This window comes from Pipistrellus kuhlii, unplaced genomic scaffold (assembly GCF_014108245.1).
Source record: "Pipistrellus kuhlii isolate mPipKuh1 unplaced genomic scaffold, mPipKuh1.p scaffold_m20_p_3, whole genome shotgun sequence".
Taxonomy (NCBI): Eukaryota; Metazoa; Chordata; class Mammalia; order Chiroptera; family Vespertilionidae; genus Pipistrellus; species Pipistrellus kuhlii.
In genome coordinates this window covers 148,521,672-148,549,633 of record NW_023425529.1, presented here as the reverse complement: position 1 = coordinate 148,549,633, position 27,962 = coordinate 148,521,672, and the positions used below count along the sequence as shown (strand labels likewise).

The 27,962-nt window shown below is 35.0% G+C and overlaps 1 protein-coding gene across 1 annotated transcript in view; it reads left to right on the top strand.

Moving 5' to 3' along the window:
- Positions 1-27,962, top strand: part of UGGT2 (UDP-glucose glycoprotein glucosyltransferase 2) — a 145,272-nt gene that overhangs the window by 50,164 nt on the left and 67,146 nt on the right. The window contains exons 12-19 of the mRNA XM_036458874.2: positions 2,243-2,393; positions 9,383-9,502; positions 10,387-10,472; positions 10,988-11,123; positions 21,331-21,462; positions 26,398-26,562; positions 26,914-27,037; positions 27,126-27,224. Of these exons, the coding sequence (XP_036314767.1) occupies positions 2,243-2,393; positions 9,383-9,502; positions 10,387-10,472; positions 10,988-11,123; positions 21,331-21,462; positions 26,398-26,562; positions 26,914-27,037; positions 27,126-27,224 (1,013 nt within the window). The remainder of the gene's footprint in view (positions 1-2,242; positions 2,394-9,382; positions 9,503-10,386; positions 10,473-10,987; positions 11,124-21,330; positions 21,463-26,397; positions 26,563-26,913; positions 27,038-27,125; positions 27,225-27,962) is intronic.

Here is a 27,962-nt window from a genome sequence, read left to right as displayed (position 1 = left end):
GGCCTCCACTTGGGTCGCTATGGGATGTGGCCATCCTGCAAACCACCACAGGCCCCTCGCCCAGGCCGCCCCACACCCTAAGGGAACCTCCATCCTGATCCGGGACATCCTTCAGGGCAAACCAGCTGCCCCCACTCATGTGCCAGGCCTCTATCCTATCTAATAAAAGAGTAATATGCAGACTGACCATCACTCCAACACACAAGATGGTTGCCCCCATGTGGACACAAGATGGCCACCAGAAGATGGCCAGCAGGTGAGGGCAGTTGGGGGAACTTGACCTGCAGGGGGAGGGTAGTTAGGGTGACCTGGCCTGTATGGGAGGGCAGTTAGGGGCAAACAGGCTGACAGGGGAGCAGTTAGGCATCAATCAGGTTGGCAGGGGAGTGGTTAGGGGGTGATCAGGCTTGCAGGCAGAAGCAGTTAGGGACAATCAGGAAGGCAGGCAAGTGAGCAGTTGGGAGCCAATAGTTATGGGTTGTGAGAGCAGTCAGACATCCCTCGAGAGGTCCCAGATTGGAGAGGAGGGACATCCCCTCCTCCCCCTATGCACGAATTTCGTACACTGGGCCTCTAGTACTCTATGAAGTGATTATGACTATTCTCTTCATATAGATGGGAAAATGAAGACTCAGAGAGATCTCATACAAAGATAGGGATTCAGCTAGCAAATAGTAGCAGGATTCAAAATCTCATGCTTTTTTCAGTGTACCTTGTAACTATCTAATTTTCTATTAATGCTTTTCCTTAGAAACTTGGATGAGGTAGCAAAGATGATAACTACAAAATCCATGTGGAACATTTAAATTCTACTGTGTAAAAAAGTGTCTGATCAGTAAGCATCATGAAATTATTTTTATTTTATTTTTAAATATATTTTATTGATTTTCTACAGAGAGGAAAGGAGAGGGATAGAGAGTTAGAAACATCGATGAGAGAGAATCATCGATCAGCTGCCTCTTGCACACCTCCTACTGGGGATGTGCCCACAATGCAGGTACATGCACTTGACTGGAAACGAACCTGGGACCTTTCAGTCCTCAGGCTCACGCTCTATCCACTGAGCCAAACCCGTTTTGGCGCATCATGAAATTTTTAACATGAAGGAGAACATTGGCAATGCAATCCAGATTTTTTTTATTTTATAAGTGAGAAATTTAAACTAAAGAAATTAAGAACTTCAAGAAGCCATACATGAAGTAGTGTTTCAGCCCAGACTAAATCTTATTTTTAGATTAATAATTTGTAACATACAAACTAGTGCTCTTTTGATCATACTTGTATCCTAGTATATTTCATTTTGTGGGTAAAAAGTTTCCTTTGTAAAGCAGTTGTCAGAACTATCTAGGAGATAGACATGCAGAGCTAAAGTTATACAGGGCAGCTTCAAAACAGCTTATAAAATAGCTTTTTTAGGAGTTTAGATATTAGATCTCTATTTTTTAAAATGTGGATATCTGTAGTTCTATCTGAAAACTATATTCTAAAATTCACATAGTACTTTATTCTGATTTCATTTATTTCTGAAAGGAGAAGTCAATATGGTTATTTATTGATGTTATTTTTAGCAGTAATACTTTCTATCATGTTTAAGAGCTGTCAATTATATATGTAATTAGGAATTTTAATATGTATTCTAAATAGATGTGAACTTTCGTGCTTTCTCTATACTAATTTTTTTTTATAATTTAGTTATAATTTTTGTTTTAAAATTTGCTGCATGGTAGAACCATCTCTCTGCAACTGTTTTACTATATAACAGAGCAAATCTTGACATACTCTATTTTTATTATGATCCTGATTGATTTGACCAGACATTATTATCAAAGCAATTTTTTTATACTAAAATTTTATATTTTAGGTCATATTTGATCTTGTTTTTGAGTAGATTTGTCAAAAGAGTAACAGTATGTTTTCCCCTTTATTTTGGGCTTGCTCAGGAATGAGCATATTCTTGCTTCTTTGGTAAGGAATATAATCAACATACCTTGTTTCTTATCTTTTAAATAAGATTTTGTTAACCACTAAAAACAACAACAGGAACCTTCAACATAACTTTAATCTGTATAACTAGTTACAACTATTTGCCTTATTTGTTAATGAGTTTAATATATATTTCTGCTATTAATAAAAATACCAGTGAAACTTGTTTCTAGTGCTTGAGAAAGCTATAAACTTGATAAAATTATTTTAAATATTGGAAAATAAAAATAAAACTTATCTTTTTTGTTTAAATGTGAAGTATTTTGGATATGCTGAAGCTGGAAGGAAAAATGATGAATGGCCTTCGCAAGCTTGGAATAAACGGAGAAGAAATGAGCAAATTTTTAAAATTAAATTCACATGTTTGGAACAATAACTATGTATTAGATATTAGGCATTCTTCAATAATGGTAAGTGCTCATGTAAATCCTGTTTTAAAACTTAGTTTATTTAAGACTCAGTATAAAGCCAAATTTTGTCAGGCATCAGAATACATTTAAGTGGTTTGAAAGAGGTTGTATAGCAGAACTCAGAAGAAGAAGTAAAAACACTGATTCTTCCCCTCTTACTCTTGTATTTTCTTTTCCCTCCCCATATTCTCTGCACTTCCTCACAAGAGCACCTGCTCACTAGTTCATTATCTTTTCCAGCTTTAAAGATAAACACAAAACAAACAAGAACAACAAATTAACCACGTGAACAATAGCAACAGTAAAATAACAGTTAATATCTGAGGAACATAAGATTGCTACCTTAATATAATGAAAATCTTACCTAGACAATTTTAAGTGCGCTCTTAAATTCTGGCCTATGTAGTATACGTAGCTGATGAAGTTTGTGAAATCTGATCACATCGCTCTTCTTTGCTTAACACATAAAAAAAAAAAAAATTCTCAGTTGGCCTGTGAGGCTATAAATCAGGGGTCTTCAAACTACGGCCCGCGGGCCACATGCAGCCCGCAGAGGAGTCTGATCCGGCCCTCCAGGTTTTTTGGGCAGTGAGCACAGCCGAGGTGTTACAGTAGGAATTAGTAGTTCATATAGTCCCTCTCTCCAGCTCTCTGAGGGACCGTGATCTGGCCCCCACTTTAAAAAGTTTGAGGACGCCTGCATAAATGGTCTAATTCCGTTAATTTCTAAAAGTATGAAATATTCTTTTCACCACTATCCCTTCTACCATGCTTGGAAAGGAAATTTTCCTCTCTATCCAACCAACTCTTATTTTTTTAGACTCCAACTGCAAGCAGTAGTTTCTGAAAGAAACTTTCCTTAACTATCCTAGATAATTTTTTAATGCACATTATACCAAGAAGTCTGAGAATACCATCAAGTTTGGTAATTTGCTAAAAGGATTCAAAACCCTTGAAATTGTTATACTCTTGGCTATGATTTATTAGAGCAAAAGAGTACAAAGTAATATCAGCAGAGGGAGAGAGGACATGGGGTGGAGTCCAGAGAAAACCAGGTGCAAACTTCCAGGAATCTGCTCCTCATGTAGTTGTACAGGACATGCTTAATTCAGTGTATGACAATACATGCAAAGTGCTACTCACTTGAGTCTGGGAGTTCAGAGTTTTGAAAGGAAGTACCTTATATAGATATCGAATGGCTTGTGACTGATTTTAGCCATTGAAGCTCAAAGGAAAAGTAGGTGTTGATCATAAATCATACATCAAGCATGCAGCAAGGGCCTAAGCATTCAGAAAACTCGTTATCAGTAGAACATCCCAAGAGCTCAATTCCCAGAAGCCAACCTAGAGAACCTTTATCACAAAAACAGGTCTTTCTTGAGAATATGCAAGGTATGAGCAACCCAGGCCTGCTGAATCAGCTAACTGATTTCTCTCTTTCTCTCTCTTATATATATATATATATATATATATATATATATATATATACACACACACATACACATATATATATATGTTATAGAACTACAGTCTCTGTATACTTAGCACAGTTATAATTTTTTATTTATCCTATGATTCTTTGATGTCTTTGTTTTTTTTCTAGACTATCTAAACTTTGTAAAGGTAGGAACTTTATCCATTTTTTTTTCTCACCAATATATTCTTGATATTGATAGGTACTCAGTAAATATAAATATTCCTTCAATGGTCAGTTAAATATTTATCTCATTATAAAACATAATTTTTAATAATGAAACTCTGGGATCATTGTAATTATACTCAATATAAGAATGTTCTTATCAGCTTTATGATTTAACATTATTATAAAAAAAACTACTAAATGAGAAAATAAAAGTGTTACATGACATAAGATTATGTAACTAAAACTCCCCAAGGAAAGCCATTATAATTAATGAGACTTTAGTAAAAATGGGTTTGAAGTGACAGGAAACAGGTCAAAAGCCTTTTTCACAAAAGCCATTTGGATGACAAAATGATTTATAACAACATAAAATTTTAAATTCCTAATATACTATCTTAATAACTACTATGCAATAAGATTATCTTAAGATTAATAATAAAAACTGCAACTTGAGATAGAAAAGGAGGATAAAGGACTGTGGAAAGAGAGTGCTGAATGACATAGCCTTTTAAAAATTCTGGCTGTGTTGCCCTTTCAGTGTTCATATACTCTGAAATAGAAATGATCATAAAGAGATAGCAGGAAATAGAGAAAAGTCTTTATACCCAAAAATATGATCATCATTGCATATTTTTAAAACAAAATAGAAACGAGTTATATACAAAACAAGTGTTGTAAATTATATATCCCCAATATTGAGTATTATTCAGACATTAATATTATGTTTGTAAATATTTTTGAATCAGGAGCAATGACTGTATTTGCATGTTTAGTAAAAAATATGGACATATGATGTCATCATGTGAAAAGATGGACATAGAATAAGAAGCTAAGTTATTAATGGGTGATGTGATTTAATGGGTAGTTTGGGGGTTTTTTCCCCATTTTCTGCAAATTTTTAGCTGTGTATTAGACAAAAGTAGATTTATAGTTGTAATACAAATAAATACAGTAATTTAAATAATATAAGAATAAACTCATGTACTTACAATTGTAAACCTACCTTTACCTACCCCTGTATGATCAGAAAACATGTTTTTAGAGGAAAACATAAACTCTCAATGTCTTGCTAATTGTTTAACATAAAAAAATCAAAGGGCCTTGCTCTGAAGTATCCATTATTAAGGTTATTTTTGTCCTACCTGAATAGTCTTTCCACTTACAAATTTAGTACACCATCTAAGAATCATGAAATGATAGCAGCACCATGTGCATCAAAGCCCTCAGACTCAAGAAAAGCAGTTAAATTATTAATTAGTTATTTTTCATATTTTCTAGAATACTAAGTGACTTGATATCAAGATTTACTGTTGCTGCTTTTACTACTCTTTAGACTATATTCTTTCATTGGCAAGAGTCTCCTTTTATTTGGATATTTTTAAGCTCAATAATAGATTTTTTTCTGAAAATGTTTTATCAGAAAAAGGAATGACCATGTTATAATATTAATACTTTATGCCTTTTATTTTAAGTAGCTATGCCTTTCATCATTTTTAGAACAATGCTGGAAGTGTGAATCACACTGAGAAAATGAGGGTAGAAATGTTCAAGGCTATTTTGGACATAAGAAATAGATCAATAAAGGCTCTTTGCAGCTCCATTTATAAAATAACATCCGGGCCGAAACCGGTTTGGCCCAATGGATAGAGCGGGCTTGGGGACTAAAGGGACTCGGGTTCAATTCCGGTCAAGGGCATGTACCTTGGTTGCGGGCATATCCCCAGTAGGGGGTGTGCAAGAGGCAGCTGATCAATGACTCTCTCATTGATGTTTCTAACTCTCTATCTCTCTCCCTTCCTCTCTGTACAAAATCAATAAAATATATTTAAAAAAATAAATAAATAAAATAAAATAACATCCGGGTCCTCTGGCGGTGGCAGTACAGGCCAGTCACTCTCCCTGGGGAAGAGCAGCCTTGCTGCTGTTCCCATTACCCCTGCTCTCTGCAGTCACATTTCTCTTGGATAAAAATTTCTTCTGTACTGCTATATAGTCTCCTACTTGCCCAACACTCAATCCCTTGAGGGGGCATTCTTTTCTAGGAGCTATCTGAAAGTATCACAAGGTAATTTTTTTACTGTAGTAAAATAAAAAAACGGAAGGTAGGCTCTTTTAATGATTTTAGGTATGACATTCAGTGTCATTAAGTACAGTCACAGTGTTGTACAGCCATCACCATTATCCATTTTCAGAACTTTTCATCTCTCCAAACAGAAACTTACTCATTAAAGTCTCTCTTTCCTTCTCTGGTAACCTCTGTTCTACTTTCTGTCTGTATGAATTTGGCTAGCCTAAATACTTTGTAAGTGGAATTATACATTATTTGCTTATGCCTGGCTAATTTCACTTTGCATAATGTTTTCAAGATTTATTCATGTCAGAATTTCATTCTCTTTTAAGGCTGAATAATAGTTTAATTTTTTAAATTTTTTTTTTTATATATTGTTAAGGGAAGTTCTATGTCTCAAATGCTTTTATTTTTCACTTTGAGTAAAAAATTATTTCTGAGACTTCATTCTTTAGATACCTTTAAAAAAAAACAACTGGCACAAAATGCAGAGTTCTGTGGTCTCAGCACTCTTTTCAATTTGGTCTGTGAAAGCAGCAAAATCAATCCACATAAGCTTTATTTTTGCTTTATAGCATTTGCTACCACCCAATATAGTATACATTTGTTTATTTATAATTTTCCAGTAGAATGTAAGCTCCATAAAAACCAACACAAACATCAGATCCTGTCACATTGGAAGCACTCAAAAAATTTGTTGAATATCTTAAGGTCAAAACAGTTATTCATGAATGAAAGCAATACATTGCCTTTAATTCTCCTCCCAGCACCTGCATCTGTATCCCTACTTTTTATCTTCACAGAGAAAGTTGAGTAACTCATTTACATCACTTTAGACCTCTGTAAACACCTTCCCCAAAACAAACTTGGGCAGTTTCTTTTTTTAACATTGCTAAATGACAGTGAGTAAGAACTCAAGGGGTCATAGGGTATTCATTCATCCCTGGTTTATCATTCCAGGTTTCTCTGTCCAAAACATCAGGAAACACAATTTAAATTTTATCTAGTTTAGCTGTTTCTTTCCACCCTTGCTATAATGCTTCAGGTATCACTAGTATTTTGTCAAGAGTCAAAAACACACACCATATGATTGAATATTTGGCTCTGTTGGGTTGTAATTCCTTTTCAGTCCACTGCACCAGACCACTTGAAGTAAAAGGTACTTAGTTAATATTCTACCAAAACTATCCTTATCTCCAGCAGCAACTATTTTTATCTTATTATGTTGATAATGTTCTTATCCTTTTTCATGTCCTATTTAATGTTCCCACGTCAACCTGGTCATTTGTCATTATATCAGAATTTGAAATTTTAGTTACTATCACCAATATGATAGTGACATCATCTTTTTAAAAAAGCACTGATAGACACAGGCAAATGATATGAGTTCTTTAACCAGGTTAAGAATGTAAGAGCATAACTTATGCCCTAGCTGGTGTGGCTAAGTTGGTTGAAAGTCGTCTGTGCACCAAAAGGACAAAAGTTCAATTCCAATAAGGGCACATGCCCAGGTTGCAGATTCAGTTTTGGTTAGAGTGCATGCAGGAGGCAGCTGATCTCCTTCCCACTCCCTTCCGTCCTCCCTCCTTTTTTTCTCTTTCTAAAATCAATTATCAACTATATATATATAAAATCAGTTTGATTTTATAATAAAAATGTAATATGCTAATTAGACCAGACAGCCAAACAACCTTCTGGATGTCCTTCTGAACGACCTTCCGGATGAAGCCGGGGCTGCAAAGGCAGAGCCCCTTGCACCAATTTCGTGCATTAGGCCTCTAGTGTGTGTGTGTGTGTGTGTGTGTGTGTGTGTAACATGCTAATTAACCATACTTTTGTGATGTCCACCAGCCAATCAGGAGTGGCTATGCAAATTAACCCAACAAAGATAGCCGGTTGATTTGCATGTGCAGGCACTGAGCGGCTGGGGACAAGGTGTTCTGCACCACCTCAGCCACTTGGGGTCTCTGGGCAGCATGGGAAGTCAGGAAGGTGGCTTTGGGCCAGAGTCGAAACGCTGCTCCTGCCAGAGCAAAGGCAGTGCCGGCAGCCAGGGGAACAAAGGCCCATTCTTGCACGAATCTTCATTCGTGCATCGGGCCACTAGCATATATATAATCCTATATAGTAACACTCTAATATATTAATGAAATGGCAGAACGACCCATTGCTATGACATACACTGACCACCAGGGGACAGACACTCAACACAGGAGCTGCCCCCTGGTGGTCAGTGCACCACTTGGCCAGAAGCCAGGCTCATGGCTGGCGAACACAACGTGGTGACAGGAGCCTCACCCACCTCTGCTGCAGGAGGGCGGTAAGGAGCAAGGGATCCCGGACTTCAAGAGCAGCGGACTGTGAGAGGAATCTCTGACTGCTGGCTTGGACCCAATCCCAGGGTGAACATCCCCTGAGGGGACCCAGACCATGAGAGGACGCAGGCCAGGCTGAGGGACTCCCCCCCCCACACACATTGGGCCTCTAACACACACATATATATATATATATATATATATATATATATATATATATATATATATATATGAATGTAACTTGTTATCCACAATGAGTCCCAGTGTTATGGAAGTTTCCCCAAGTCCCATAATGATGTCATAAATCATTGACCATAGATATGTGTATTTATGGATTCTCAGTTTGATTTTATTACCAGTCTCTTATTTGTATGCCCATACACTGTTTGATTCTTATAGCTTTGTAGTTAGTTTCAAAATTGGGACTATGATTACTCAAACTTCATTATTTTTCAAGATTGTCTTGGCAATCCCCAAAAAAGGTCAGTGCCCCCTGACTAAATAGTCAGGTATTGCATGTTTTAAAAATTTTTGCAGCTCACTGTTAAAAATAATTCAATTATGAGTTAATTTGTCTATTTCTGCAAATAAAATGAATTTGGAATTTTTATTGAGTTTTTTGTTGAATTTGTAGATCATTTGAGGAGTGTTGCTATTAAAAATATTAAGTCTTCTGATTCATGAACAGGAATGCCTTTCTATTTATTAGGTCATCTTTTTTTTTTAATGATTTTTTATAGTTTTCAGTTAAAAGTCTGATACTCGTTAAATTTATTTCTAGGTATTTTACCTTTGTTAATGCTATTGTAAATGGGATTATTTAAAAAATTAAATTATATTTATTATCCATTAAAATAGAAAGTGTGCATATATTTTCATGTCTTTCTAATAAGTGAAATCTTCCTTTAAAAATGATTTAAGTATTATCTTAATATAACTAACAGATTTCTCTATTCTTTTCTAGTGGATTAATGACTTAGAAAATGATAATTTGTATTTTACATGGCCTGCAAGTTGCCAGGAACTTCTGAAATCAGTATTCCCTGGAAAAATACCTTCCATAAGGCGTAATTTTCATAATTTGGTGAGTTTCATATTTTGACATGTTATATACATTTATAAAGATATCAGCATTCTTTTTGGATTTTCTGCTTTTGATAAATAAGCATCTGAGTAATAAGGAAGGAAATATTTGCTTGATGCAACAAGTTTGAGTGGCATGGCTGAGTAGGTATCAGAAGCTAGCAATGTCACATAATCTGCCTCTTGTTATGTTACTTAGCGTTCCTATAACTTTAATGATACCAATATTAAGTTAGTGGTCAATTTTTACATTTCCTGAAAAGAATTTATGATAGAACTTTTCTTCTATATTATAATGATTAAATAAATAATCATTCTTACAACTAATGATTAAAATTTTATACATTTCAGGAAAAAATACATGATTAGCATGTTAGCATATAAATTCATTATCACAACATAAATAACCTTATGAATTTGAAATTGTAGAGAAACACCCAGGGTTTTGTTTTGTTTTGCTTTTAGCATAGGAAGTAAATATCTTATTTCCTACTTCAACCTGGAGCAATCAATTATATTAATGCTTTTGGGGATTTTTTGGTCAAAATTCAATTACTATTTTCTTTTTCTAAAAATTTATCACAGAAAATCCAGTGAACATTTAAAATAAGATATTTCACTTATAAAAAAATATTTTGTGTTTCAAAAAGAGAATGAATAATGTTATTAAATTATATTTATTATTGTATTATTAAAAATCCTTCATAAATTGAAATTCTTATATACACATTTCAGAATTCTTTAGATTTTTGCTAGAAATTTCTTTTTTAAAAACCTTTAAATTGTATGGTTTTAACTGCTGAAATTAGATTAAATTTTAATTTTATGAAAATCTTAAAAGTGTTTAAACAAAATAATGATGATAGACTGTCTGCTTTCTTTTAGGTTCTGTTTATTGACCCTGCGCAAGAATATACCTTGGATTTTATCAAACTTGCTAAACTTTTATATTATCATAAAATTCCTCTTAGGTAATTTTCAATTAATAACAAACTGTCAAATGATGGAAATCCAGTGATTTTCATTTTGTATTATAATAGAGTATTAATGTGTGATTCAAAGCAATGGTTTATATCTAGTGCCTGATAAAATATAGCTGTGTGTTATGAAGTATCATATACTTTAATGATAGACTGTTAATCAAAGCTGCTTGGTAATCTTGTTTATCTTCCCAAGAGAATGATCTGATCATTTTGGGAACTTAAAGATGGACCCATTTCTTTGTGGTTTTAAGAGTACAACAGAAAAACAGGCATTTGATAATGCCATCACCAGAGAGTATATGTTTTGGAAGAATCCATCAAATATGAAGATTTAGGTGAATAGGCATTACAAATCAAACCTTTTCAAATAATATTTCCCTTTGTCCCTATTTATTAATACATTCTCTCCAATTGGATGTTATAGTCTAATGATGTTTTAAAATCATAGTTTATTGTGGTTTAAAGGGATTGTTGTGACATTCCTTATTCATCTTTTTTTCCAGAATTGGCTTTGTGTTCATTGTTAATACAGATGATGAAGTTGATGGAACAAATGATGCTGGAGTTGCTCTTTGGCGGGCTTTCAACTATATTGCAAAAGAACATGATGTATCACAAGCATTTATTTCCATAACACATGTAAGTTTATGTACTAGCACAATGTACAATATTTGGAATTTATAGTGTTTCTTATATCACTATAATTATTATTATATTAATATTTCAAAGTGTATAAAGAACTATTGTGAGGATTAATACATACAATAGATTTGATTTTTGCCATTCCTAACTGAGGTACATAATATGGTCCCCAATTTAAAAATTATGCAACTGAGGCTTTACCAAAATATATGAACTTGCTTAGCCAATAAAGGGATTTAAATTGTATATATTAAGTTTAAAGAACATGATTAGGCAGGGAAGAATTCTTTAATAGATCCTGAGTAAAACCATGAATAGGAAAAAATTATTGCAGAGTAAAATATCCTAAAAAAAGTATATAGATACTTTCTAGGGACTTTCAAAGGAGAAGGAGATCAATTTATAATAGTAAATTAGTGTGGAAGTAGTAAGATTGATACTGAGTCTTGACAGATATTGTATAAGAAAAGTCAGAAACTGGTTAGAACTTAATTAAGGAAGCATATGAGACAGGAGAATTATTTCATAATTGAGCTTTTAAAACTATTATAATTCATCATGAAAAAATATAAATATACTTTTAAAAGATTATCAATAAAATTAGATTATAACTTTAAAAAGTAACTTGTATTCATTTTTATTTTTATTTTTTATTTATTTTTTTAAAACATTTTTAAAGATATATATATATTATTGATTTTTCACAGAGAGGAAGAGAGAGGGATAGAGAGTTAGAAACATCGATCAGAGAAAATCATCGATCAGCTGCCTCTTGCACACCCTGTACTGGGGATGTGCCCGCAACCAAGGTACATGCCCTTGCCCGAAATCGAACCCCGGACCTTTCAGTCCGCAGGCCGACGCTCTATCCACTGAGCCAAACCGGTCCCGCTGTATTCATTTTTAAATTCATTGGTCTTTAGCTTATCAACCTTTATTGTAAACAAGGAGTGCTGCTTCTTTAGACTGAGAAGAAAATTACCAAAGCACTATAAATTTTCTACCCTATACAATAAAAGCTTAATATGCTAAAGTGTCTAGTCACCCTGTCTTCCATTTAACCAATCAAAGTGTAATATGATAATGATATGCTAGGGCTAGTAAACCACTCACTATGATGTGCACTGACTACCAGAGTGCAGATACTGGACCAGTCGTTATGAAGTGCACTGACCTGTAGGTTAGCTTACTGCTGGGGTCCAGCCAATTGGGACTGAGCGAGATGGGCTGGACTTGCCCTGGAGCCCTCCTACAGTTCCTCCCCAGCTGGCCAAGCTCCCGTGTCCCTCACTAGCCCTGATTATACATCGTTGGGGTCACTCTGCCTGGCCTCTGCCTTCTCTCAGTCCAGGCTGAGGGACCTTCCCCTTCTCCCCCGTGTATGGATTTCGTGCATCAGGCCTCTAGTTAAATATATAATCCCAATTACAATAGCATTGAAAAATAATAAAATACTTAGGAATAAATTTAACCAAGGAGGTGAAAGATCTTTTTACTGAAAATTATAAGACATTGATGAAAAAAATTGAAGAGACTAATACCGTGTTTCCACGAAAATAAGACATCCTCCGAAAATAAGACCTAGCTCATGGAAAGATAAGACATCCCCTGAAAATAAGATCTAGCGCAACTTTGGGAGAAAAATTACTATAAGACACTGTCTTATTTTTGGGGAAACAGTGTAATTGGAAATATATTCCATGTTCATGGATTAGAGAATTAATATTTTTAAATTGCCCATATTACCCAAGTGATCTACAGATTTAAGCAATCTCTATTAAAATTTCAGTAGCATTTTTCACAGAAATAGATAAAACAATCCTTAAATTCATATGGAACCACAAAGATCCTGAATAGCCAAAGCAATCTTGTGAAAGAAAAACAAAACTGGAAGCATCACATTTCTGAATTTTAATTAATATTACAAAGTTATAGTAATCAAAACAGTATGGAACTGGCATAAAAACAGACACATAGATCAATGGAACAGAAAATCAAGAACCCATGCATGGATGGCTACTAAATTTTTTGGTAGAGCCACTATGGAAAACAGTCTGGTGGTTCCTTAAGAAATTAAGATAGAATTATAATATGATTCAGCAGTCGCACTTCTGGGTATATATTCAAAGGAAATGAAATCAGTATCTCAAGGAGATTACTGTACTTCCACGTTCATTGCAGCATTATTTACAATTGTCAAGGTAAGGAAACAATCTAAGTGTTCATCAATGGACAAGTGGAAATATATATTGTACAACAGAATATTATTCAGCCTTAAAGATGGAAATCCTGCCATTTGCAATAACATGGGAGAACCTTAAGGACATTATGCTAAGTGCATTATATTAGAGAGAGTAAAGATAAATACTGAATAATATCACTTATATGTTATATCTAAAAAAGCTGAACTCAGGGAAGCAGTAGAATAGTGGTTGCCAACGGATGACTGAAATGAGTAGATGTTGGTCAAAGGGTACAAACTTTTCAATTATAAGAGGTATAAATTCTGGAGATCTGATGTATAGCATGGTGGCTTTAGTTGAAAATACTGTATTATATAATTGAAATTTACTAAGAGAATTTAAGTGTTCTTACAAAAAAGAAAAACATTTAATTAATTAGATAGTGGAAATCCTTTCATAGGATTTTATCAAATTATCATGTCGTACACTTTAAATATATTACTATTTTATTTGTCAATTATACTTCAAAAAGCTAAAAAAGTAAAATAAAATAGAAAAATTAATGTAACATGTGGTAGAGTAAAGCTCTAGAATTGCTGAGAATCCCTTGAGGAAGAATAAAATGTATCTGGCTGTAACAGGTAATATCCATAAAATTATATTAAGACAGTGTGGTATTGGTTCAAGGGAAAGATATATAGACCAAAGGGGTCTCCAAAACTGAAAAATACAGAAGTGATGATATAGTAAGTTGGAATGGACTTTCAACTACTGGTGTCTAGACAATTGATTATAACAATACAAACATAAAATCTCACACCTTATATAAAAATTATTTCAGCACAAAAGTTTAGTGTGAAAAACAAAGTATTAAAACTTTTAGAATAAAAATAGGAACCCAAGGGAGGTTAGAGTTTCCTGGGTTACACTAAAAAAATCATGAGTCTGAAGGAAAATATTGATAAATTTAGCTGTATTACAAGTGCATACCAAATGACATCATAAAGTCAGGGGAAATAAGTTCCAAGCAAAAGAAGTATTTGTAATGTATATATAATCAATAAAATATTTATATGCCATTATATAAAGATTTCCTACAAATAAAAAAAAAAAAATACAGGAGGAATGACTCAACACATGGATACTGAAGGTTGCCTTCTCTGTGCTGTCTCCAAGGAACCACCAACTCCAGACTCTCCTCACACAGTTCTAACCACCCCACAAGAGCCCAAGAGAGAGAGAAATGGAGAGGGAGACACAGAGAAAAACATTGATCTGAAAGCAAAACATCTGTTCACTGCGTCCTGCAACCCCCTCCTAGAGATCAAGTCCACAACCCGAGCATATGCCCTCACCTGGAATCAAACCGGAAACTTTTATTTGCAGGGGAGCCTGCCCAATCAACTGAGCCACACTTGCCAGTGCTATTTAACTCATTTTTTAATTGTTCACTTACCAGTCTTATATCATTAGCACCAATTTAGTATGAGTTTGTATATACAATGGAGGAAATCAGTTTTATTTCAGGGACCAATAGATTATTATATACATGTTTTATTTATAGCAATATAATTTTGCAGTTTTTATTTTTTGGTGACTGCCAAAAATAACTGGCCTATATTTTATTCTAACTGGATAACATTTATAAAGTGAGAAGGAAACACTGGCTGTATGTTATGTTTAATTGCTAGAGGACCAGTTATTTTGTGATGTCGCAGCAACTCAGGTTGAGGATCATTGTGATGGTGTGAAGAATTTATCTGCCTGCCAAGACGGGTTTGAAGCTGCAACGTTCAAAATTATGCAGATGTGGAAGGCAGATAAAGAAAAGTTTGAGATGGCCCATGTTCTTCAGAAATTTAAATTGTTTCTACTAAAGATGGATGAAATGATTCAGAAAACTCCATTAGATAGATATTATGTAATGACTCATGCCCTGGGGACTTGGAGTTGAGTATGATAGAAGAAAACACCTTTTTGTGTGAAATAACCTTCATAAAAAGACCATGTTACATATTTTGTGCCTCTGAGCCAGATGAAGATAATGATTTTCTATCTATGACCTTTCCCAGAAAACTGTAGAAAATATTTGAAAGTATTCAGTTGAAGTCTATTTGGTGGGATGAGGATGGACTTTCTATAGTGATTAATTAATAAATAACTTATTAAGAAAGAAGTTTTGGAAAGAAAGGCCCCTTTCAGAATATTTAAAACTGATAGTATGAAAAGTTTACTTCAGTTTAACCTTTGGATTTAGTAAAATGGGACAGAATTTTCAAAGATCTGCTTCTCTACCTAACTTTCTGACAAAAGAAAAGGAAGTCTCTATTTTAATTGAGTTACAGCTTTTTCATAATTCTGAGTATTAATGAAACTTTCCCCAACTTCTAATAAGAATGAAAAGAAGAATAGGTCTTTAAAATGCTTCTCCAGGAGCAACCAAGATGGTGGCATAGATAAACACCTATACTGCTGCCTTGCACAATGATTTTAAAACTGCAACTGAAAGACAGAGTGGACATTGTCCAGAACCGCCAAAAAGCTGGCTGAGTGGAAATTCTACAACTAGAAGGAAAGAGAAAAGGACACTGAGCCTCAGAGGAGTTATGGAGGTGCGAGAAAGGGCGGGCAGCTGAATATGCGGCTGGCTTATATGCTGCACGGAAAGGGCAGGCAGCAAGCGTGCGGCTAGCTTTCTCGTTCAGGAAGGAAACAAAACCTTCCAATTGCACTGAACTCCAGTTCCGGGTGAGACTTTTGGGTACCCAGACTCATTCGGGGAGAAACTGGATTGTCTGGCAGTGGGTGAAACTCGAAAGCAGCCTTCTCTCAGAGGTGCATGCAGCCATTGCCATGGAACACAGACCCAGGGGCCTCTTAGGGCAGGGCTGATGGGAAACCAAGGCTGATGGGAAACCACACTGAGACTCCACTCCATCCAAGCTGAGCACAGAAGCCCTTCCAGTGGAGACAGTGCTGATCCTCACAGCCAATTGGCCTAGAGGTCAACTCCCCCCAAGTGATACCAACAACAATCAAGGCTTAACTACAACAAGACTGCACACACAACCCACAAAGGGGTACACCAAGAGTGTCCACCTCAGATAACTGGGGAGGCTAAGCTACTGGGCCCTGCTAGGACACATAGCACACAAAGCCACTCCATCAACTCAGGGAAGCAGTTAAAATGCAGAGACAAAGAGGCAGGCCACAAATGAAGGAAGTCGAGGAAAGCAAAAGACTGGATATAGAGTTCAAAACCATGGTTATAAGGTTTTTAAAGAATTTCCTAGAAAAGGCTGATAAGTTTAACGAGACCCTCCAGGATATGAAAAAGGATCAACTAGAAATTAACCATACACTGACTGAAATAAAAATATTATACAGAGACCTAAAAGCAGACTAGAGGATCGCAAGAATCAAGTCAAAGATTTGGAATAGAAAGAAACAAAAAGCACTTCTTTGGAAAAGAAATAAGAAAAAAGAATCCAAAAAGTTGAAGATAGTGTAAGAAGCCTCTGGGACAACTTCAAGTGTACCAACATCAAAATTATATGGGTGTCAGAAGAAGAGAGAGAGCAAGATACTAAAAACTTATTTGAAGAAATAGTAACAGAAAACTTCCCCCACCTGGTGAAAGAAATAGACTTATAAGTCCAGGAAGCACATAGAACCACAAACAAAAGGAATCCAAAGAGGACCACACCAAGACACATCATAATTAAAATGCCAAGAGCAAAAGACAGAATATTAAAAGCAGCCAGAGAAAAACAGTTAGTTACCTACAAGGAAGCACCCGTACTATTGTCAGCTGATTTCTGAACAGAAACCATGCAGGCCAGACGGGAGTGGCAAGAAATATTCAAAGTGATGAATAGCAAAAAACTATAACCAAGATTATTCTACCCAGCAAAGCTATATTCATAATTGAAGGTCAAATAAAGAGCTTCATAGATAAGAAAAAGCTAAAGGAGTTCATCTCCACCAAACCAGAATTATACAATATGAAATGCTGAAAAGTATCTTTAAGAAGGGGAAGAAGAAGAAAAAGATAAAGATAAAAATTATGAACAGCAAATACATATCAACAATTGAATCTAAAAACCAAGGGAATAAAAAATCTGATGAACAGTATTAACTGGTGAATATAATAGAAAGAATCAGGGGCATAGAAAGGGAGTGGACTGACAGTTCTCAGGGGAAAAGGGGAGTGGAAGTGCGGGAAGAGACTGAACAAAAAGCATACACCTATGGATGAGGACAGTGGGAGGAGGTAAGGGCAGAGGGTGGGGTAGGAACCTGGTGGAGGGGAACTATGGGGGGAAAAAAGAGGAACAATTGTAATAATCTGAACAATAAAGATTTATTATATACATTTTTTTAAATGCTTCTCCAGCATCTTCATTGTTTTAAGATTTCAACAAGAAGCACTTTGGAGTAGAGGGTCATGTGACTAGCATGCCTCCATGTAAATGGATTATATCTAATTGTTTAAAAAGAAAACTATAATAAATGTAAAGGAAAAAAGAGAAACTGGAGTTAAGTGATTATGAAATAGTCCAGGATGAATCAAATGAGGACCTAAATAAGGATGGGAATTTAACGACAGATACAAATAAAATATTGAAAAGGCAAAAAAGAAAAAGACAAAACAACCCAAGAGAAGAAATACATAAAAGATTATTTAAAATACAAGAGGAGACATTAATGATAAATTAAAATTTATTGAAGTCAAAGCAGTAAGTAAATATTTATTACAATTAATGGTAAATAAGATAATTATTTCAGAAATAAGAAAAACAAAGATTACGCTGAGATATTATTTTATACCTTATAATTTGTCAGTAATTAAGAAAGCCTTTACAATGAGAATATAGAGTAGTGGGAATGCCTTTACAATGTTACACTGCCTGTAAGAGTATGAATTGGCCCCACCACATTGAAAAACCATCTATTAGGATGAGGGCATGTGACAGGAGATAGGGAGGCTGGGGGAAGGTCAATAGTGGGGGGGGGGGGGGAATTATATATATCTGTGTCATAAGAAAGTATTCTTAGCAGAATCATCTGCTATAGCAACAAATAAGGGGAAATTATATATATATATATATATATATATATATATATATATATGCACACACATTTTTGCATACATATATATGTCTCTCTGAGTGCGAGAGTATAGAGATGTGTCAGTAGTAAAAGAGATGAGTAAAATTTTGTCTGTTCAGATAATGGAATATGATATGCAACAGCATATTTGTTAGAGGCATAATGACATTATAGAAGGCTAACATATTGCCATACACTTTGAAGTTCAAAAGTAAAATTATAGTGCATGGGAATACATTCAGGTAAAAATCTAGCAATTAAAAGGCAAGAGAATGGTGAATACAAATTAGAAGATGCTTGCATCTAGGGAGCAAGATGGGATTGGGAGGAGGGATGTACCGTATTTTTCGGACCATAAGACGCACTTTTTTTCCCCCCAGAAGTGGGGGGGAAAAGTCCCTGCGTCTTATGGTCCAAATATAGCCTACACATATACTTTTAAAAAAAAGGTTTTTTACTTGCCCGGCTCTGTGTGGTCTCTGTGTGCTTGCCCAGCTCTAAAATGGTTTTAAATGCTGCTGTTTACTTTACAGGGTTGATTACATGTGTTTATGACTGTGATGTTGGGTTTTAATGCACATAAAATATTTTAGGACACTATTTGTTTCAGAATCTTTTTTTCTTCATTTCCCTTCTCTAAAAACTGATGCGTCTTATGGTCCGGAGCGTCTTATGGTCCGAAAAATACGGTACTTTACCAGCACTGATGATATTCCATTTCCTGGGTTATGTGGTCTATTCATGGGGATTGTCCATTTTATTATTTATTAGTAGCCTGGTGCACAAAATTTGGCAGTTGGACATCCCTCTCGCAATCTGGGATCACTGGCTCCTAACCGCTCACCTGCTGGCCTGATCACCCCTAACTGTCTGATCTGATCTTGCCCCCAACTGCCCTCTCCTGCCAGCCTGAACTCACCCCCAACTCCCCTCCACTGCCAGTCTGGTTGCCCCCAAGTGCCCTCCCCTGCTGGCCTGATCTCACCCCCAACTGCTCTCCTCTGCTGGCCAATTTCATTCTAATTGGTCAGTTTCTATGCCAGTCAGTGTCAAAAGCTCTGCCTTCTAGGCAGCTATTGGCTCCTCACAGTTGACCCAGATTTGGTTCTAATTGGTCAGTTTCTATGCCAATCAGCATCAAAAGCTCTGCCTCCTAGGCAACCATTGGCTCTCCACAGTTGACCCAGATTTGGTTCTGATTAGTCAATTTCTATGCCAGTCAGCATCTTTGGGCCTATTAACAGGGCCTGATCAGAAAGGCGGAGCTGATCAGCAGCCCTAGTGGAGGTCTGGAGAGAAATGGACACAGGACTGCTGGTCAGGCTGTGAGGGAGAGAGGCAAGTGCTAGTCAAAAGCTGACTCAGTTGCTCCAGATCAGTCCCAGCTTCTCTCTTTAGGTCTCTTTCTGGGCCTGAGTCACTGCAGCCTCAGTAGTCAGCACTGGATCACCATGGCAACGCAGTGCTGACTTTGCTTGTGATTTGTCGTTACACACTGGCTCTTTATTATAGAGATGCCTCATAATATATATACTTTTATTTTGCTTACCAAGTTATATGACAGGTTTGAATTTTAAAAAATATATATAAAAAGATTGACTTGTTATGTATCTAAGTATCTTATGCAAGATATTCTGGCTACCTTAGATATTTCGGAATATCTAATATTTTAACATAATTCATTAGTAAAATGATTAGTCTCAAAGACTTTTCATATGTAATTTTTGCTTCATTCAAAAATCTTATTTTTTAATTCTTATTTATGTTTTACTCTAAAGCCTGAATTTTTCACCTTTTGTTTTGTTTTGTTTTGTTTTGTTTTGTTTTGTTAGTTATTAGAATCATAGTATGTTCTAATACTATGGGGAGAAATGAGGAGAAAATACCCGTAAATTGAGAAACGCAGACAACTAAACTGATCTAATTACAGACCTGTGCTTCCTAAAGGAAAAGGTTACAAAGTTTACAGTGATAAAGGGAAAACAAATAAGAATTCTAACTCTTCATTTTGAGGAATATCATGGGGATTCTGTCAGCCATAATGTGAGATTATCTCTGGCAGTATTTACTTGAGTTGGGACTAAAAAGAATGTTCTTAACTGATCTATCAAAATGCTACCTAATGGTATTTGTACTTGCTAGTTCCTTCTGCTTGGAAGTTTCTTTCCCCAAAATATCTTTTTGAAAAAAAATTATTGAATTTATTGGGGTAACATTGGTTAATAAAATTATATAGGTTTCCAGTGCAATTCTGTAATATTGTACATCATCTTGTATATAATATTGTGTATTCCCCAGAATGTCTTGTTAGCTCACTGTTCATATTTACTATTGAATAGTATGTCTTGGCTAAGTCAAAGATAACATCTCTCTCGATGCAAAACTGTCCTTTGCCTCATGCCTAGAGCAGTGTCTGGTCATAGTAGAGGATCTATAATGAAGGGAGAAATGAAACAAAAAAATAATAAGGAGTAATAGCTTACATTACACAAGTGCATTTAAATGTTTGAGATGGGGAAGAATGGCAGTGCAGAGAAAATCTAATCATAGTATTTACTGAAGAGCAATTAGAAATGAAAAAAAAGCATTCTGAAATTAGTCATTTAAAATATTTTATACTTATCTTTTTAAATAAAGTAACTATTTTATTAATCAGTGGTCAAGAAGGAATATAATAAATTTGTTATGTTATTTGTGAAAGCTATAGAATTCCACAAAACCGTTTATCTTTCAAGATGATATATTGTATGGTTAGAATGATTAATTTAGTTGTTTGCATAGGTGTGTATTCATATGTATATAGTATATTTAGAACTTAAATATATTTAATATAGAAATGTATTTGCATGCTAAGGGAAATAAAATAACTGTTGTAAGATGAAAATTAATTATAATATTTTTATACACAGATGTACCAAAAAGTGAAGAATCGAAATATACTCACGGTGGATAATGTGAAGAGTGTTCTCCAAGATAAATTTCCTCATGCTAATATTTCGGATATTTTGGGAATGGATTCTAGATATGATAATAAAAGAAAGGTAATTTGGTTTTTAAGTTTTCAAAAATATGATCCAAGACCCTTTTTTTATAATCTTATGAATAAATTATCTTAATATAAATAACTCACGATTTGGATTTTAGTTCCTTTAAAAGAAGGGAAATTTTAGACCTTTGAAAGACACATGTTGTGTACAGTATTTACATTTCCACAATTGACTTTTCGAAAAAAGTACCCCCAAAAAAGATAGTTCTCAGGATTTACAGGGGAGAAAACTTAAGCATAGAATTTTAAAGGATAGAATTTGTGCTTTCTTAGGAATAAATAAAGGTGGCTTTTTAGATAAACATTAGGATAAGAATCAGACTTCAGAAAAGCATCATTGGGGTTGTATTTCTTTTTTTTTAATATATTTTATTGATTTTGTACAGAGAGGAAAGGAGAGAGATACAGAGTTAGAAAAACATCGATGAGAGAGAGTCATCGATCAGCTGCCTCTTGCACACCCCCTACTGGGGATATGCCCGCAACCAAGGTACGTGCCCTTGACCGGAATCAAACTCGGGACCCTTCAGTCCCCAAGCCGACGCTCTATCCATTGAGCCAAACCAGTTTCGGCTGGGGTTGTATTTCTAATGCTCATATGGCTCTCAACATTTTTCAATGGGATTTTGTATTTTATAAGTGTTTTTTAAGGAATCTCTTCTGATTCAAATTAATTATAGCATTTAAAGCCTTTTGTTAATGCTTGCATTCCTGAGAATATTAAGTGTATTGAAATAAAATGCATTTATATGAATATCTAGATAGGAAATATTTAAGGTACTTAATTTTATTTAATATATTTATTAAAGTTTAAAATATTGTTTATAACCTAACTTGCATATAGAAGAAAATGTACTTATTTATTTGCTTATTCTAGGCAGTATATGCTGTTATATTAATGCACTTAAGCTGAGATAATATTACATAGTCAAAATATACTTCTTTTATGTGTTGCCATAAAAATACCTGAGTAACACAATGTTATCCTTACATATTGGTATGCACAAATCAATATTAACATGTCCTTTGTGGATATAAATTTAACTTCTAGCTAGACTGTAGGTACTTCAAGAAAAGGGATCTTGTCTCCTTATTCTTTTGTATTCCTCAAGCTTTGTAGCATAGCTTAAGTTTTAGATATTATTTGTTGAGTTTTTCTTACCATAATTGAGGATTGAGATCTTTTCTACCTCCTGCCTTTACTTAATCTCTCCTTAGTCCAGTGGTATTACTTAAAATATCTAAAAACTTGTAGCTTCAAAATCAAATGAAACCAATCAGAAAGAATCAACCAGGGCTGATGTGGGAGCCAGTTACCTGTAGTGGCTGAAACATGTTGACAGGGTGGGTCTGGGAAAGAGGTCAGATGGTTCTCATGGGGGAAACCACTGTGCCATTAGTACAGAAGCGTTTCAGTCCATTAAGAATTCATAGGACTGTGCAGTACATACCAGCTAGTGAAGAGATCTGTTGATAACACATTTTGATTAAGTGAATATTTAGAGTGTGTGTGACTTTTTAAATGTTCCTTGTTAGTAAGTCAAATACTATGTCTTTTCATTTCTTGACTTTTTTTTTCTTTAAGAATTACTCCACATTTTTACTTTCATAGATTAATCAAATAACTAATTCAGAATTCTCCTTGCAAACATAGCAATTAATAATAACAAATATAACACAGCATCTTCCCTTGCACACATCAGCCCCAAGAATGCCCTTCTGTAGTTGTTCCTGCCTCTTTCTCTTAAACTGAACTTGTGCCTTTGATGCTCCCCTTCATAGGACCTCTGGTTTTGTGAACACTATCCCCAAATTACTGTAAATATTTATCAGTCCCATCAAACCTTCTTCCACTTTATTCTCCATGCCTAGGAAATCATTCTGACTCCTACATCACAAAGCAAATAAATGAGTTTAGGCCTTTATTCCATAAACTCATATTCATGTAATTTTCTCTCTCTATCCAATCCAAACTTCATCTGTATTTTTGACAAATATTTATTGAGTACATATAATGTTCAAGGCACAGGAGGTTAAAGAATAGAGTCCAAAGATCTCTTGAAAATTCAAAATAAAATAAAAATGTAATAGTACTGAGACAAAAAAAGTGAAAAATAAGAATGAAAGGTAAACAATTAGAGACTCAATTTAGAAGAGTCAGAAAGAACAAATAAAACAAAGGGACAGAAAGCATCACAAATAGCATAAAGAAATTCCTGAATTGATGGACATGAGTCTTCATTGGAAGAGGCCCATAGGTACACAGCAGAATGAAAGAGGAGGGCTCTGGAATGGGAATAGGAATCCTTCTCTAAAGAAGTGGCATTTAAGATGAGTCCTGAAGTAAAACGAAGAGTTGGATGAAAGAAAACAGGAGGTGATAGTAGTAGTAGATGAACATTCAGGGGGAAATGTTAGGAGGTCCTGAGTTGTAAAGAAACTAAGAGAAATTGGCGTTGCTGCTGTACAGATAGCAAGTTTGGGTTAGGTAGGTGCAGGAGGAAATTTCCTAAGACAAGGCTGGAGAAGTAGGCCCTGGGACTGATTGCACCGGGCCTTGTGAACAGTATTTAATACAAGATCTTGGAAAGTGACAGAGATAATGCTTTTTAAAAACAACAACAACAAAACATTCTCCATTGTTGAGAATGAATCATCAGGGAGTAAAATTATATGTGGTGAGACAGATTAGGAAACATGTAGTTAGGAGTTCAAAATGAGAGATGAACTTGAGACTTTTGGAAGTAGAGGCAGAGAAAAATGGAAACAATTGAGTTAGGAAGTACAACCCCAGACCTGCTGCTGGATAGAGTAGGTAAAGGAGAGATGAGAGATTGTCAAGGTCTACTCTCAGGGTTCAATTGATCAACTAACTATGGAAGGTTGTGATGCCATTGCCAAGGTGGAAAGGAGTGGAGGGAAAACCAGATGGGAAATAAGGTCAAAAATACTGTTTTTCACATATTGAAGTTAAGGTGCCTGTGAGATTTCCAGAGTAAATATGAAATAAATGTTTAGATATACGTGTCTATAGCTCAGGAAAGAGGTGTGGGTTAAAGTATAAAATTTAGTGTTATTGGCTTATTTTTGGTAGTTAAAACTTTTGTAATGAACAGCTTGCCTAATTGGAAATGATAGAATAAATCAGAAGAGAGCCTGTATTTCTAGCAGGGACATCTTTCTTGAGGTCCATACCCAGGTATGCAACTGCCTAGTGGATTGATTGCCCATGAACATCTTAAATCACAATAACCTATAACCAAGCCCATGATCTTCTTTGTTACCCCTAACCTTTTTCCTTTTTTGCCCTATCTAGAGGGTAGTATCATCATTCTCCCAAGACACCTATGTCATCCTAAACTACTTATTTCCTCTCATACTCTCTGAAACAGTAGATCCAGTTCAGCCCACTAAATATTTTAGAAACTGCCTCATTCTCACCTGGCCCGTTACTTTTTTGTTGTTGTTCCGGCCTTTGCTTTTTCTTTCCCATGCTACTGTAGTAGCCCCCGACCCATCATTCCCAGTGCATGCTCCCCCACCTTCTTCCACTGTTGATATTGTGTTCTTTTTAAAATAAGAACATCTGATCATATTGTCATGAATCCTCTTCCTAGATAGAATTGATTATACATACTTTGCACCTCTGTATATTACACCTGTTTTTAATGTATCCATCTCTCCCTCTGTTAAAGTATGTTTTCTTAGGAAGGAGTTTGAATATTATTTATATGAATTCATAGCCTAACATATAGTAAATGCTCAATAAATGCAGAGGAAATATAGTCCAGTGGTTGAGTTCAGTTCAGACTCTTGGTTAGATCTAAATACAAATTCTGTTTCCAAAATGTAATAGCTATGTGACATTGGAAATGACTTCATGTTTTTATATCTGTTTTCATCAACTTTAAAATGGATGTAATCAGAATACTTAGCTTCATCAAGTAGTTGTGAGAGTGTTGGCTATAATAATTATAATAATGCATAGTACAGAATAGCAAATGAATGAAGTGTGCAGGGCTGCTTTATCACTTCAAAATCCCGATGTTGAAGCTTCATGATCTGGTCTCTGCCTGTCTCCTCTGACCCATATTGGACAGCTCTCCCCACTGTAAACAAAGCAAATTACTTGCAATTGCCTAAATATGCCTTATTCTCTCTCCCTCCCCCCACTTGCTTGGCTATCTCTTTTCACTTGGAATGCCTTTTTCCACTTCATCTCCCTAGCAAATTTTGCTCATCCTTTGATTTTTTTGGTGTTACCCCCTAGCAGAGTCCTTCTCTGATACCTTCCTATCCATCACAGACTTGGTTAGATGCTTCATTTCTGGTCTCCCAAAGAGCCTTGTACATGCCTGCATTTTGTTTGTAAATATATGAACCACTTGAGGGAAAACTTTCAGTTCTGTATTCACAGGGTCTAGCCTAATGCTGGTGGCATGAATTGAATAAATGCTTATTAAACAAGTACATATAGGGACAAATGACTCTCTGGTCCTGGTGAATGATATTTCTTAAAAAGTGAATATTGTTGTTCATATCAAGGGTCAGCAAGCTATAGCCCATAGGCCAAATCTAGCCCTCCCATTGCCTGTTTTCATAGTTTTGGGGGACATGGCCATATTTGTTTGTTCTCGCTGCTTCTGTACTATAACAGCAAAGTTGAGTAGATGTGACACAGACAAACCTGATAGCTCACAAAGCCTAAAATATGTATTACTATATTTTTCCATGCATAATAAGTTCCCTGACTCTTGCTCTTTGTAGATTTTCTTTTAAACAGTCTTTTAAAAGGTTGAGTAATATTATCAAAATTAACATTTTCCCCACTCTGGCATATAAAAATGTGCCAGTGTTCCTTCTTTTTCTTATGTATTTCTTTTTTAGAAAACCATATTCTGTTTAACTCTGATATTTTTTAACTTAATAGGCAGGAGCAAGCTTTTATAAGATGACTGGCCTGGGTCCTTTGCCTCAAGCTCTTTATAATGGCGAATCCTTTAACCATGAGAAGTTAAATATTCAAAAACTAGAAAGAGCTCTTCTTCAAAAAATGATGGATACAACCATATATTTACAAAGGGAAGTTTTTATGGTAGGTAAACATTTATAAGAAAATATATGTGAATGATTTTTATAAATGACTTTTTGTATTAAGAAATATTTTAATAGCAAAAGTTAATTTTGTAAAAATTTTCATCCTGATCATTTAGCAATGATTTTTAAAGTAATAATTAACTTTATCTGTGCATAATTACATCTAAAAATTGCTTAATTGGAAAGAAAATTCAAAGTTTTACATGAAAATTTATTATGAGAATCCTAAATCACGTATTATTTATTGACTTATTTTATACTGAGTATCTTTAAATATAATCTCTGCATAACTTTAAACATATGCATATAAATTGCTTCTATTACCTAAATAATATTTTTGTTATTTTAGGGCACATTAAATGATCAAACAAATGCAATTGATTTCTTTATGGATAAAAATAATGTTGTACCCCGTATAAATCCTTCGATTTTGTACAACGAAGGGCAGTACCTTAATTTAATATCTACATCAGGTAAAATAATTCTGTTTTCTACAAATACTTGTTGAATTGTGAATGTTTTATTAATTCATTATTTATTGTTTAATATGAAATTTTTCAGTAACTACAGATGTTGAAGATTTCTCTACTTTCTTTTTCTTGGACTCACAAGATAAGAGTGCTGTAATTGCAGAGAACATGTATTATTTAACCCATGAAGGTAATAAGCATATTTTATTTTCCTGAATTTATTCTTAAAGTAGCAAAATGTTGTAATTTTAGTAAGGTGTTTGCATTATACTTTTCTTTTTTTAAATCATTACCTAACAATATTTTTCTCATTGATTCTCAGAGTGGAAGGGAAGAAGAAGGGGGTGAGACAGTGAGAGAGAAACATGGATGCGAGTGAGACATAGCAATTGGTTGCCTTCCACAGGTGCCCTGACCAAGGTAGGGGAGTGAGCCTACAACTGAGGTATATGCCCTTGACTCAAATCAAACCCAAGATCCTTCAGTCTGTGGGATGGAGCCAAACCAGCTAGGACCATAATACATATTTATATATTGATATTTGACTAGAGGCCTGGTTTTCAATTTGAGAGTTTGTAATTTGTTAGGATATAAGGATTGTGCTGAGAAAATAATGCCTTCTATCCTATAAATGCAGAAGGAGTTCATTTTAGTTTTTTTTGCCTTTTTTTAAAAGCTATAACATGTGTATCCCCACTGGAGTGACTCGGTTGGTTGATCCTCACCCTATGCACCAAAATGTTGCCAGTTCCATTCCTTGTCAGGGCACATGCCCATGTTTCAGCCTCAATCCCCAGTAGGCGGCATACAGGACACAGCTGATAAATATTTCTCACATAGGTGTTTCTCTGTCTCCCCCTTCCTCTCTCTAAAAAAAAAAAATCAATTAAAATAAAAAAATAGGTGGATGTTTTGCTTAGGTTTGGCG